A 14,999-nucleotide genomic window follows, 5' to 3' on the forward strand; every position below is an offset into this window, starting at 1 on the left:
ATTAAATTTTATGTTCTTCTGAGTGGCAGGTTCACCAGTTCTCTAATTAGTTATTTCCACAACAAAAACTGTGAAAAATAAGTATGATGACTAACTGCACTCAAAGGAGGTCGGGTTGGAGAAGTTGTGGGCACTGATTCTGTGGAGGTAGGGACGGGAAGCCATGTAGCACTGCTCTATGATGAGACACATGCTAAATACAGAATTAGGACTACACATAGAAGAAAAAAATAAGAGGAGCAAAGACATTTGTGCTTTTGAGAAAATGAAAAATGTTAATCTAGGGGATTCTAAGATAGAAGGGAACAGAAGCCAGTTTAGGGAATGTGGGAGGAGAATTTGGGGGGGGGGGGGGGGGGGGGGGGGAGGACGGAAGGGGAGGAAGAATTTTAAAAGCTACAGAAAGGGTAGAAATGCGAGAGCTGATTCAATGGTGGATTTGTATTATAAATTGAGGTTACAGCTATTCAAATGTTGAATTAAACGTGAAAACCCCAAGGCTGACATTTAGAGTCAGGAGTCTGATCCTGGGAAGGAGGTTGGAGAGAGGTTTCAGAGTGTAAGTTAATTTATTAACAGGCATGGTCATTAAAGAAGAGCACTGGAGGGCTGGTGGACAGTGGTGAACTGACAAAAAATAGAAAAGAAGGTATCTGAGCATCCTCCATTGGTGGTCACTTTACTGCTTCATCAGATCTTTGTGAAATACATCCAGGAGATGAAAGATATTAGGTATTATACAGTATAGATATAAAGCTGTGGGAAAAGATCTTGAAGATCGTTACAAAATAAAGGCTTGATTCTACATGGTATAAAGTACTCTGACCCCAATCCAACAAAACACATAAATACATGCTTAACTTTAAGCATGCAAGTGGGCCCATTCACTTCAGTGGGATCACACTCAAGCTGAAAATTAAGCACACGCATGCTCTGCTGGATTAGGGCCACAAACCTCAGCACCTTGTAAGATCAAATCTCAGAGAAATAATCCAATTAACTACCTTATGAAGTTCTACTTGCCACTGGTAGACTTGTCTACCCCTCTCTACATATATCAGGCTCTTCAGGATAGGATCACTTTAAGACCATCCCAATATTGTACTGCATAGGCAAGTGTCAGGAAAAGGCAACATCTTTTTTGGTCTCATCACAGAAGTATTTTAAATTCTCACACATTTATCAAATAAAGATTTACATTTTGGGAAGAGCCAGTCAGTGTTTGTTTGCTTTTTGTATTTAAACTAACAAGTCCTAACACCTAAAGAGGAAATTTAAAAATTTACAATTTCCAGCTATTTAAGAATAGGAAAGAAATATACATATTTTATTATTTATAAGAGGAGTGTTAAAATCCTTTAATCTTTAACTTTAGAACTAGTGAAGGAAGTATGATATAACTTTCCCTCGCAAAAGTAATAGCAATCCAGTACAATTTAAGAGGGGAATCAACCTTTACAGAAGCAATCAGTTTCAAGTATGCCTCTGTACTGAAATGGGACTTTAAAGATGATGCTTTCTTATTCCAGAAATCTGCTCCCTGTATGTATTCAGTCATATTCAGCAAACTTTAGCCCTAAAAATCACATATACCAGCTAAGTGCCATCTCTTGATTTGAGAACTGAGCCCATTTGATTTGGCAATTGAAGCAATATATATATGGATCCCTACAATGCCATTTTACAGTTACTTTTCATAATGGAACTGCATTTAATGCATTTAAAACCCTCAGGTCACTTTTAGCCTAATTTCCTTCCCCACCATCTTTTTTTTTATGTTAGTAGTGTTAGGTTGCCATACACATTGTGTGAACTCTGGCACATACAAATAGACCAATATCTGAAACAGCACATAGAAATATGGGCAAAGTACACACCAGGGGAAAAACAAAGTTTTCCATCTATATTAGACTAACTGATTAATTAAAAAAAGACTGTAAACTTCTGTACAATAATAACGTTAAAGAATAAGAAGATTCCATCATGAGTATTTGAGCTAATGATGTCTCTGCTCAACCTAACAGAGCTCTGTAATCCTCTAGCTCATTTAATTGGCTGTAAATTTAAATTATGTCAGTTAATCTTAACGTTAAACTAATGCTTGGGAGGCGGGAAGGCAAGAGGAAGAAATGGGTTTTATACCCGGTATTTTGAAAACTTAAACAAATGTCCCTCTCCCCAGCCTGCTAAGATTGGACTGTACAGCAATTGTGATGCATGGCCTGGAGCCAAACTGTTGACCAGGACAAAGATATAATTTCGCTTCACAAACAAACAAAAGGACAGAACTGGTTTTGACAGCGTTATTCATTTAGTCAAGTTTAATTAAGCTTTCAGTCATCAAGTTCTGTCACCCAATCTCCTATTACTGGTTCGTCTATTAACCATTTCCTTTCAAATGGATTTCTTCTAATTGGGTACCTACAGGATTCAGTGTCTTCTCATTAAGATTTTTTTCTCTGCAATTTAAACGGCAGCAGAATGATTTAAACTGATAAAGCAAGTAAAAGCTTCGGACTGTGGAAGAGACAGAGTATGGTAAAGGTCTGACTGTCTAGTCTGGAAATAAATTCCATTTCTTGTAGAATTTGTGTGTGCTGAAAGAAACGTGGTAAAAACTAAAACAAAACAAAAACACCACAACTTACGCTGGGGTGGCCAGGGTTTTGGTTTCCACTCAGCTGTATTACTCTGCTGAATAGCATGAATACGTTCGTTGTACCTCTTTTTGTCTGACGTGATTGTTCTGTAGGCCTGAAAATAAAATTACATACCTGCACTTATTTCCACAGCTCTACTAATAAAGAGTTTAAAAAAAATCCTATGTTAACGAAGTGTTCTTCCCTATATTGAAAGGGCACCTTAGATTGTTTAAAAAAAAAAAAATTAAATCTACTTTAAATTTTAATCATACAAACTTTTAGTTTTAAATTTTGCCTCTCTCTCCTCTTGCAACGTGGAAACAAATTAGTTAGCCTCACATTCACACAACACTGCATTGTTTAGGAATTGGAGGTGAATATTTAAAACCAAAGAAATATTTCTGTTAATCTTTATGCTTTATAAACCCTAAATGGGGGGGTCAAAATTGACCCAATAGTCTTCATTTAATAAAAAATACTTGTCAATCAGCAGTAGAAATAGTTACAAACCAAATGCTTGAAGTAGAAAATTAAGCCTAATGAAAATAATAAAATGAGTACATTTTTGAATACTCATTGAGTGATAGATTTCATTCACTCACTAGAAGGTGTTATTTTTGGAGGCAGCAATTAGTGGTGGAAGAAACTGAGAAATTAAGGATTTAGCAAGAAGAAGTGGAAGAAAAAAAGTGGGAAAGACTTAGGAGGAGGGAGGAGACTGACTTTGGAAAAGGGGGAATAAAAAATGCATCACTCCATCATGAAAATGCTACACATTCACAGAACTGAAATATTTAGAAGACGGGAGTGTTATAGTCTGACATCTGTGCTTCAAAATATATGTTCGCAAGGAGCAATCTATTCAAAGGAGAATGGGTCTTGAACTGGGCCCAAGCATGGTTTGTTCAGACATGCCTGCAATCTTTATACCTGTTTTCTTATTAGCCAAGAACACAGAAAGAGGAAAAAGCTTGGTCTCTCTATTTCTGTACGCCTCTTTTACATTATCTCACTGCCAATGTAGAACAGCATCATTTGGTGTGAAATTCCCACTTCAAGAATCTCCAACATTGAAATTCAGCTTTACTTTGGAATAAGGGATTTCCCTCCCTTCCCTCTGCCAACTTGAAATATAATTATCCAGAACCCATCATCTCGTTTCCCTAGTATGGGAAGAGAAGAGGAGCTTGATTCACCAAGGAGCAGTGTTTCCATATTTTAAGTCCATGTTTGATTACGTGATCATGCTACATCTCCCCCATATGCCACTGATGTTAACTGCGTCTTTCATATACTCCTAAAACATGAGGCACTTACATAATATCCACCAGCAGTGCACGCCACACCAGCAAACAGATAGTAAATCAGGTTCTCCCCAGAAGAGCCGGGGACACTGCCAGATGACATCTGGCGAAGAGGTGCTGTATAAAACATTAAAATAACGTTAAAATAAAGTGCTAATAAAATAACAGAAAATATCATCTAACCTGAGATGCAGAGTGATGAATCTGTAGAAAGTTGAAACAAAGTCAGCTGATAAAAACAAAGAAAATTAAGCAAATACTTATTTAACTAAATGTAGCTCCGCACTTGGTAAGTGGAGTATCTCACCATGAGAACATTACACGTGTGGTCCATGATGTGCACTGGCTGTCTATTAATTTAATCTATAAAGCCCTAAATGGGATATACCTATGTGTGAGAATGACTCTGTCCCTGTGTGATTCTGCCATAGTTGTGATCAACAGAGGCACTTAGCCCTGTCACTTTAAAGAGGAAGGATTAAAGGAGGCTGGGCATTCTCTGGGAGGAGTCCTTGGCTTTAGATTTACATATTCCTGGTCCCAATAGCTCAAACTTGGAGGTCACTCCAAGGAGTCCTGGTCTGGGACATCCCACAAGGCCCTGTCTCTTAGGCATTTGGGAAGGGTTAAGAAAGGGTGGGGTATTACACCACGTTATCAGTAGTGGTTGAAATTTATTTTGTTTTGGGGCACAGTAGCGTTGTTGGCTAGGTTTGTTTTTGTCTGATTCTGTTGGTTTGATGCTCACCCAGATGTAGATCCAATAGCCACAGAATTCTATTGCACATCAGTTTAAATGTCAAATAGAGCTTAGAAAAAAACATACATACTACTGTGACCTAATGAAGATTTTAACTGCACTCTGTAACTGCACCCCAAATTAATAATGTATACTAAGTGTTATGTTCCTGAATGATCTTTCATTAAATATAAAGCAGTTCTGTCATCAGAGTTGTAACTAGGGTATTTAGGGAGGCAAAACGGACTCCAGCCCGCAGCAATTTAATCATATATTCATAGGATATATTGCAATTTAAAATATATGTATACTGTTCAGTCGTTTCTGCAGCTGTATACACACCAGTGGCTGTAAGAAGACTCAATAGCCTCATTCTATAATAAACTATTACCGTCATGTGCCAGATTATGTCTAGCAGCATTTGTCTCATCACATGCTAATCTGACTCTTCTCTTGGTGCAGGAACCCGATGGATATTCTTACTTTGCATAAATATTGATGAAGCACTGTTGCAGCGGTTGCTGCAGTGTATTAATCATTACCTTTAAAAAATTAAAACAAGTTTTGTTCTTCTAAGATAACATTACATGGACTTTAGAAAAATATATGGGGGAAAGATAAGGTTACAAGGCCCAACTATAACCTAACAGTGTACATACACTCAGATAAACACACAGCTTATTGTAATGCATCTAAATTTTCAGGAACAACAAATGAAATGGATCAACAATGACTAAAGGCAGCAGCTTTTGGTGCTGAACCGCATGAAAATTCCGTTCTCGTTCGTTATTCCAACCCAGCCACATTCAGAGCTCCAAATTATTCACAAAATCGTTGGACCTTATTTGCGATCTCCTGTATTTGTGTCAGCTGGTCACATGCAGGATCCCTGTAGGGCGCAGACTGAGGACGTCTGGCTTCAATTGCACAACACGCTCACAATGCTCAGCTGGCATTTTTATAGACTCGTCCCCCCCCCCCCTTCTTCTTCAGCAAAAACAGAGCCCACCCCCAGTGTTCAGCACGACATAGCAATAAAAATCAGCGCAGAGGGATCCGGTAGCTCAAGATTGAACAACACTTCTTGGTCAGGCAAATAGCAACGGTACAGAGAGAGACGGGTGACACCTAGATATGTCAAACCACCTGGAGCCGGTTGTTTCGTTCCTGCCTCTGTCTGGCATTCCTCCTCTGCAGGACCTGGCAGGGGGGTGGCCAGGCTGAGCTGTAACTTACCCGCGGCTGGGCTGGGCTCCATTCCCCACCTGTGACCTTCACTTCTCCTCTCCCAGGGCATTTCAACAACAGGCACGCGCAGGGCGCCCTTCACCAGCGCGATTCCATCCCCTCGCCCAGCCGGGGGCTGCAGGTGGCCTAACGGAGCCGTGACCATGAATCGCTGCTGTCTGACCTCTACCCCCGCCTGCCCTGCAGCTCAAAGCCCGTCCGTGCCCCGTCCCCACGCGTTCGGCTCCCCGGCTGCCTGTCGCTCTTACCATGCTTTCTGAGCAGCGTGGCAGTGGAGGACACGCTGGCCAAGCGAGCGGCGAGCGCCTGCCAGGCAGCCCTGCAGACGTACATGGTGGCTGCACGGAGCGACTGGGCAGAGCTCACCCGGCTGCCGAGCGAAGCTGCGGGATCGAGCGAGGGAAGGAGGCAGCGATCCGCGTGAGTGGGAGGGAGCAGGTGGGAGGGGAGAGAGAGGGCAGACTCGGCCCACTCTCCTCCTCCCGGGGCCAGGCCGCACCTCTCCAACCAGGGCCCAGCATCCCTTCCTTCTGACTCGGACCTCAGGTCCTTTCCCTCCCCTCTGCTGTCCGTGAAATGACCCCAAGAAGGCTGAGTCACGAGCCACGTACTGTGCCGACCTACCAGTCCCCGAGGAATTGGGAGCTCTCCCATTGGGAGTCATTTACATAACTAAAGGGCTGGGGTGATTAAAGGAGAGGTTAAAAAAAAGTTGTAATCCGCGTAATGCGCACACACAAATCCTTCGGCACACAAGGGATGATCTCTCACGTTTGCGATGAAGGATTTTGCTAGTCAGGTCTAGCTGATTTAAAAGCCAGGAATGCAAGATTCTTGAAGATCAGAGGTTCTCTTAACGTGAAGAAGGGTTTTGCTGTCTTTCCAGTTTTGTATCTCACTTTATTTTAATCCTCTGCTACAGTTAGTGCTAGAGAAACAAAACATACTGTTTGAAAGTTTCCCACCCTGTGATTGCTATTTAGGCCACAGTAGGATGAGCAGTTCCATCCGCTAAATCAAAGGTAATCAATTATTTTTTGTCAAGGCCTAAATTTCTTGGTCAAGGTATAGTCAAGGTTCAGACTCAGAAAAATAACAAATAAATAAAAAGATTTCATGGTCCATTCAAAAGCATCTGTCCCTCCAGATTGGCTATCCTTGAGCTAAATATTGTCACAGCAGAACTTCAAGCTGGGCCCCATGCTGCCAATTCTCAACCTGCATAGTCAAACTTTTATTGTGTTTGAGAACTCCACACCTTCAGCAGAAGTCAAATTTATTTCTATCACTTTAGTGTAGGGACCAATGCTGCCTCACAAACACCAACCTGTAATTAAAAGGAATAGAATATGATCTAGATCTATGCTCCAAAATGCATACAAGATTAATCCCTGCTAGGTCAGGCTTCTGTGAATGCTGAAAGACATGTGATGGTCAATTTTAGGGGTTGATCCAGCAGCCCTTGCAAATGGCCCAAAAGGGAAGTTCATTTGAAGATTTTTCACTGGAGAATCATCTTTCCCTAATGTCCCTCATTTTGAGTGATATCACTCATTTTAGTCCCATTTTCCTACATTTCACACAAAGTTGGTGTCCTCTCTATTTGTAGAAAATGTACATAAAAATAAAGGTTATTTTAGTAAAGAATCCCATAGCATTTTAAATTTCATGCATAATTATTATATTGCAAGTCTGTGTCACACATTGTGTCCCAAGTTTGGGTCTTGGCAGGTTCAGAGGTATGTTAGGAACAGGGTAACAGCTGCCGGTTTCTATGCCTGTATCTGATTGAAAGAAACAGGGCGCAGAAGAAACAGAGATTAGCTGGATAATCACAAAGGAGTTGCTGGAATTTTCAGTAGGGTTGAGTAGTCTTCATTTAAGGCAATAGAGCTTCTCACACAAATAAGGGCCACAGGATCAGGTCCTTAACTATGACCTGCAAAGGAAACAAAATAGTTCTGTACCCTTTGTTGCTCTGTGATTAATCAAGCAAACTTAAAGCCCTTTCCATACCCACAAAAGGGTTTGTTCCTCCTACAGAAATTCAGGTTTTGTCTGACAATTTCATAAAAGGCCTGGTGGCTGACTGCAAAAATACACCTCTACCCCAATATAACACTGTCCTCGGGAGCCAAAAAATCTTACCTTGTTATAGGTGAAACCGCATTATAATCGAACTTGCTTTGATCCGCTGGAGTACACAGCCCCCCCCGCCCCCCCCGGAGCACTGCTTTACCTCGCTATATCCGAATTCTTGTTATATCAGGTCACATTATATTGGGGTAGAGGTGTAGTAGGTATGCTAACAGAGGTTTAAAGGAAATAAGAACCTGATTAGCTGAGAGGGGAAATTATTTTACTCCAGTCTGATTAATTTCTTGATGTTAGCACCTATTTAGCTTTTATTCTAGCTGTTTGAGTTTTCTCTGAGACTCAGCATCCTTGCTCCTTCAAGTGCTTCCACTGCAATTCTTTTAAGACTGGACTAGTTTAGATGTATACACTGGTGTGTGACCAGATAGATTTTATATCTAGTTACATTGGTTCAAACCCTTAATAATATCGATGCACTTAATCTGTTTAAGCGTGATTTAATCTAGTTAATTGATTTCAAATGGTTACATGCATCTACAAGGTAGCATGATCCACTGGATTAGGTGCTGGACTAGGACCCTGGAGCTAGGTTCTATTCCCTACTCTGCGATCTTGGGCAAATTACTTCACCTCTCTGCCCCAGTTTCCCCATCTGTAAAATGGGGATAATGATCCTGTGTAAAGCACTGTATAAGGTCTAGGTATTATACTAACCATTTGCACCCCAGTCTAATAGATAAATTAAAAATTGATGCAGTTAATGTACTGTTAATTTTTCTAAGAAAGATGATTACGGGTTTGTCTAAGAGAGGGAAGTCTTAATTCAGTAAAGAAAAATCAAGTAGAAAGCATAACCCTACTCCTTTTTTCTCTTTTAAATGAAAAAAGCATTTCACACATAAATGCGTTTTTTAAAACAAAAAACCCTCAGACCCATTTTTACCCTTTCTAAGCAGCCTTTAAATAGGAGGAAACCATTCTCTTACATATATATTTAGAGGTCTTGAAATGTTTTATCATTTAATGCAAAAACATGTTAATTACAGACCACCAAATATCAGTTTAAGACTTCTGAGTCACCATCCATCTCAAGGAACATGTGATATCTTTAGGGGTGGACTGGTATATAAAGGGATGAAATAGTGTAATACTTAAATAGACATAACTCACTAAGCATATGGGATGAAAATCTGTTTTACAACAGCAAAAACTGGACTGTGGGAACATTTAACTATATTACATATCAGAGAAAATTACTCTCAGAGAGCCAAGTAATTATTTGAAAATAAAATCACTTATTCCAGAATAGTTATGCTGGTCAATTTCCTCATGCAAAGACCTAATTCTCATTGGCTGTTTCAAAATACAGTACAGACAAAGACTTAGTATAAGCCATGAGGTCAAATACCTAAACCACAACCTTCCTTGTTAGTAAAAGAGAGGCTGAAAGGGGAAAGGGACAAAGGTACGATAGCAATACAGATGCACGACCGATGAAGTTTCAGGGTGAGAGTTCTGGAATCCTCTCCTTTTTCTTTGCTGTAAACTAAATGACCACAGAATCATTAGCTCACACATGGAATCAGTAATAACAAATACAGAATGGACAATGACCAAGTAGTGGCAGGAAACTGAATCCTAAACATACTTTCAAGTCCCATCCTAGGAAGATGCTTGGTATATCACACATACCTTTGAGAAATTCTAAGTATTTCTGCCTCATCAGCACTTTGATTAACTTGTCATGATAATGAAGTATTTTGAATTGACACAAGAGCAGTGGGGCACTACCTTTGTCTGCAGAGGTTCAGTATCCTACTGATAAGAGATCATTTGTAAGAATGGAATTGCAGTTTATTATCCAACCTCAAGGCATAAAACTAACAATCTACCATAATAGTATTTATCAGCTACATATTTTATGGCCCAAATACTATAGGGCAATGAAGTCAGTGTGCATCTTGCAGAGCAGACAGGATTGGAGAAGCACACTAGTGCTCTAGGAATGACTTCAAGCTTGCATACAGATGTGTAAACGTGAGTTGCAGTAGCTTCTGAAGCAACTTCTCCAAAACCAAGTGGAATTTCAAACAAGACTTATAAGAAAATATTATTTTCAATGTACAATATTCACAAGGTAAAAATCCAGAAATGCACATTTTAGCATTTATATACAGATTGCAACGGTAAGTGCTCTTCTTCACGAAGCATGATTCACTTTTTCTAAGTGAATTCCCTATACTTATGTAAGTCATATGGTTTATTTTCTCTACTTTTAAGGGTTAGTGACTGAAATTATTTAGTTAATGACTTCAGCAATTTGCTACATATAAAAATTCAGAGACAGTGCTATTTGAACTCCACCTTTCAGAATAACTGAGAATCTCAAAAGCACAATGATTTGTTAAAAATGAAAAATCATTAACTCTGAAACAGTAACACTAATTTTATGCAAAGGTGAAATTAAACACCTTTAACAGTTAAACACACTTTCTGCTAGTCTTCAGAATAAAACACGTACAGCAAGAAAATAGATTCAACCACCTTCTTCCATATTAATTGCTGTTTATTTCACAGTGCTTTGTACAAAACATTGAGAACAGATAAATATCCAGATATTTTCTGATACCCTGTTCATCATTTCCTTGTGGATTACAATTATCGCTCAATCACTTCTTCGAGCATATCTTCAACCTAGGAAAAAAACATACTTGTAAGGTTGACATGGAAAATGAAATATGTTCAATAAGTGTGATTACATGTTTTCTCTGTGTTCATTCCATTTTTAGCTGCACAGAGACATTTATAGAAAATTGAAGAGAAAGTGACCATCAACTGTGGGGTTTCCCAACAAAAAATGTTCTTTTAAAGCTGCATATTAACTGCCTCTGAACGAATATCTGTCAGTTAATTATATGTTTTATAACAGTAAAGTAAATAAATTACATTTCAACACAGATAATGAGTGAAATATCCATTTCTGATTGGCATGATGAGGGCTATTATCTTTATATTTCAAAAAATCAAGTGGCCCAATTAATATGCATTGATTTAGAGTTGTGGTATCCTCTATGTAACCAGGGTATATAAAATACAAGGCACAGGAATACTCTGATATGTGAAATTAAGAAAATAATGATTTCTCTTATGGGCCTGATTCTACAATAAGCTGAACAGCTCCTTGAGACACCTTATTATCAAAACATATATATTATGGTACTGCCCATATGCCTCAATAAGGACTGAGGCCCCGTTGTCCTGGCCATCATACAAATGCTCCGACACACACCTGCAAAAAGAGAATTCAGGCCTTGGTGGGCTTACAGTCTAAAAACCAAACAAAGGCTTGGGAATGGTGATAAAACATACATGTAAATTAATATAGCGATGAATTGGCACAGTTATCTTACTTATTATTTGTGTTGGCCTTTTTTTCTTTTTTAAAACCTTTAACGAGGGGTTGAGTTAGGGAAGGGGGGGGGGATAGCGAGTAAGGGTAGGAAACAAGAAGAGGAAGAGTCAACTCTCATTGTTTAATTGGCAAGACAGGCCAGTAAGCACCTTTGAGGAGGTAGGCTTGTCTACAAAGAGATAAATCAGTCTATGTATTACCAGTCTGTATTTGTATACTTACTATGAACATCCTGTACATGCATCACGTTTCTCCCTCTCTTCTCTTCTCCTTTCATATTCCATTACATCTTCATTATGTTGCTTGAAGAGCTAGAAGATGACAGTATGATTAAAAAAAGCCATACGGGGAAGCAGCCAGCTGGAACCAGCATTATTGTAAAAAGAAATAAAAGTAAGTTTTAAGAGAGATAAAAATCTCCTGATTCAGGATATAAGCCAGTGTTTGACAATCAGAAGTTAGGAGGAGACTCCCTAGGAGGAAAGTTTACCCCACTACTATCCATAGGGAGGTTTCTTACACCTTCCACAGCAGCATCTTGCGCTTGGCACTGATAGAGACAGGATACTGGATACCGGACAAATTGGGAACAGTGAAACATTCCTCTGACTGCTGCTTATTCTGCATAACATGTTCATTTTACAATTATTACATGCTCCCTTCACCTGTCATGTCTTGCCATTATCCTGGGCCATGATGTCTCTCAGGCAGAGAAATTTTATTTAAGAATTTGCACAGTGCCTTGCACAATGCTGCCCTAATAGTTGACGGGATAAAGCTTTAAACTAGCAAAAAAATATGAGTGTCTGATCCAGTCATAAAATTATGATTTTCCTAATATATTCAAAAAGAAAAATAAGGTTTTATTACAGCCCCTCCCTAAAACATGTCTAGTTTTTCTTAGAGCAGAAAAGAACATACTGTTAAACACCTCTACACATAGATATATACATGCCCACCCCTTGTCTGGGAGAGAAGTTGGTAGATCTGTAGAAAATCAATTCTTCAGTGTATGGTTGTTTGGAAAGTTGTAGCAAAGAGGAATAGCTTAGTGAATTTCTAGTTTTTAAAGGAATATTACAAACTACCTGAGTCTTCAGAGAGACATATTTGATCTATGTGTATTTCTTAAATCTTGACATTCCCTTCAGTTATCCTATCTATTACAGCAAATTAATAGGTATTTATGTACAACCTTCTCTTAACAGTAGCTACTGTTAAGATTTCTCTAGTGACTAGTTAAGTATAGCGTAACAACGTGAGAATACTTACTAGGACCCACAGAGCTGCAGTGGTGCCAAAAGTCAGTCCAACCTTTCCCCAGTTTGGTTTTGTATAGTCAGGTTTTCTTGCAATGAATGCAGAACGAGTCAATGCTAAAATATAGGAATTTTATACATGCACACATTAGTTTCTGTCAAGTCTATTTAGATTATCAAACCAATTCATGACAGTCTTGTCTGATCTGTATTATAAAAGATTTTCTGACAAACTATATTACTTGTGTAAATGGTCTTCCAGCCCTCTCATTTCACCCATTTCTGCAAAGATCATTCATTGAGCACAGGAATTCATCAAGGGAAGGATGAGAAGCAACAATGATAGCACAATTCTGACTATACCTATTTCCGTCCCTCTGGGAATATAGGATTGTACCCTACTATATTTTACTCAGTTGGTTGTCCCACTTTAGAAGTCCTAAGCAATGGGTCTTCCACCACTTCCCTACATATATCATCACACTGTGTATTAGATCTAATCATCACAAAGAGGAGAAAGGGAAAAAGTCTTTATTATGGTGAAGATTATTTAATCAGGACTTCAAGAGTCAAAAAGTAAAAACACAACAAGAGCGAGAAGATGGGCATTTCCTGGGGGAAGCAGCTTAAGATACTCAGAGAGAGGTTAACCAATTATCTTTGATGATAAAAGTAATAAAACCTTTGTTGTCACCCTTTAGCTTAGCCAGAAAACCTTCCTAGAGACAATTGTGTGTGTGAAATAAAAACAGCTCCATGTAATACAGGCAATAATATTGTGCATTTCTATATAAGTGCCCTGTTGCTATTAGGGTGACCAGATAGCAAGTGTGAAAAATCAGCACAGGATGGGGGATAACAGGCACCTATATAAGACAAAGCCCCAAATATTGGGACTGTCCCATAAAATTGGGAAATCTGGTCACCCTAGTTGCTATAGTGATTGGTGCTCAGAACAAAGTAATAAAGACAATAAATAAGTTGTTATAATTTCTTTCATACAATTTTCTCAAAGCACCTTAAGTGTTTCAATATAAAAGGGGATTAGGATAAAGATTTTCCACTTATTATAAATGTTATATGCAAAGGTTAAAAATATTTTTAAAACGTAATCCTAATACTATGAGATAGGCAGTATTGTTAACCTGAGCCTGCCCAGAGATGGCAGTAAGAGAGGCTGAGGGCAAAAGCAGGGTAGGATTTGCCTCTGCCTGTTCCAAGGTATGTGTGAAAATATAAAGGAAGGACAGTCCGGCAATGAGTTGGTATAGAACTTCTCTGGGATTTAGAGGCAACATAGAAAGAAGGGTCAGAAAAGGTCATTTGTTTGTTTGTGTCCAAGCCTGGCCCCATTTAACAGATGGGCTCATGGACATTGAAACTACACACACAGAATATGACGGGCAAATCCCGTAAGTGCTCCCCCTCTCCAAACCTCTTCCAAAGACCCAGCTCCTGGGGACCAGCAAAACCCGCTCTCTCCCCCAAGTCTGATCACCTACTTTCTGAGGCAGTAAAGGGCAAGTATATGCTAAATCCAGGACAAATCCTATGTCGCGGGCGAGCACCTACCGTGCAAACCCCTCCATGTGTACCAGCGCCTGCCAGCCTTTGCCGACATTCAAGACAACGCGGCCGCGCTCCGCTGAGCCGACATAGGACACGGGGCACCAAATAAGGGATCTCCCCGCACCGATCCTGCCAGCCACCCCCTGCCTCGGCCAGGGACAGCGGCGCGCACCGGCCCAGCGGGAGGCTGAAGGTCACTCGCAGCGCCAAGGCGGGGGGCCGCCAGCCCTCCCCACGGAGACCGTGAGCGGGGAGGGGGACATTACCGGGCACTGCTGGAGTTGGGGCCCGCCGCTCCCCTCCTCGCAGCTGCGGTCAGGTCTCCCCAGCCTCCATCCCCACCAGGGCGGGGCCCGCGCGCACTCACTGTGGTTCAGGCTCCCGGACGCCAGGAACAGCCGCCTCGCCAGCCCCAGCGGCGGCGCCATCTTCCCGGCCCAGCTCCACCCGCGCCGCCGCAGTCCGGCCTGAGCAGTCCGGGGACGAGGCTGTGGCGCGTAGGGCTCCCCCTGCTGCGGAGAAGCCCTGGCGCAGTACCCGGAAGCGGGAGACCTGTGATGCTCCTACCCAGCCCGTCTCCTTTAGCAGGGACCCTCACTCCTCTCCTGGCCGGGCTGCCGAGGCAACATCCTGCCACTCTCACTGAGGGGCTCGCGGGCTGCCTGGGGGCCCTGCGTCACTCGGTGGGTGGGTGCAGTGCTTAATTTGTGCCAGGGCTTGGCAGTTCGT

General features: G+C 40.8%; 2 protein-coding genes across 2 annotated transcripts in view; both read right to left on the reverse strand.

The window, feature by feature from the left end:
• The window catches only part of MGARP (mitochondria localized glutamic acid rich protein), a 43,032-nt gene extending 36,430 nt beyond the window's left edge, over nt 1-6,602 (reverse strand). The window contains 5 exon segments of the mRNA XM_034771121.1: nt 2,649-2,754; nt 3,960-4,063; nt 6,182-6,273; nt 6,275-6,350; nt 6,353-6,602. Of these exon segments, the coding sequence (XP_034627012.1) occupies nt 2,649-2,754; nt 3,960-4,063; nt 6,182-6,273; nt 6,275-6,350; nt 6,353-6,587 (613 nt within the window). The 5' untranslated portion in view covers nt 6,588-6,602.
• Nucleotides 6,603-10,578: 3,976 nt separating this feature from the next.
• NDUFC1 (NADH:ubiquinone oxidoreductase subunit C1) lies at nt 10,579-14,782 on the reverse strand. The gene is made up of 4 exons (XM_034772653.1): nt 14,638-14,782; nt 12,715-12,818; nt 11,665-11,753; nt 10,579-10,724 (listed from the first exon to the last, which is right to left on the reverse strand). Coding segments are annotated over exons 1-4 (255 nt in total). The 5' UTR covers nt 14,699-14,782; the 3' UTR covers nt 10,579-10,723.
• Between the last annotated feature and the right edge of the window lie 217 nt (nt 14,783-14,999).

This window comes from Trachemys scripta, chromosome 5 (assembly GCF_013100865.1).
Source record: "Trachemys scripta elegans isolate TJP31775 chromosome 5, CAS_Tse_1.0, whole genome shotgun sequence".
Lineage (NCBI taxonomy): Eukaryota > Metazoa > Chordata > Testudines > Emydidae > Trachemys > Trachemys scripta.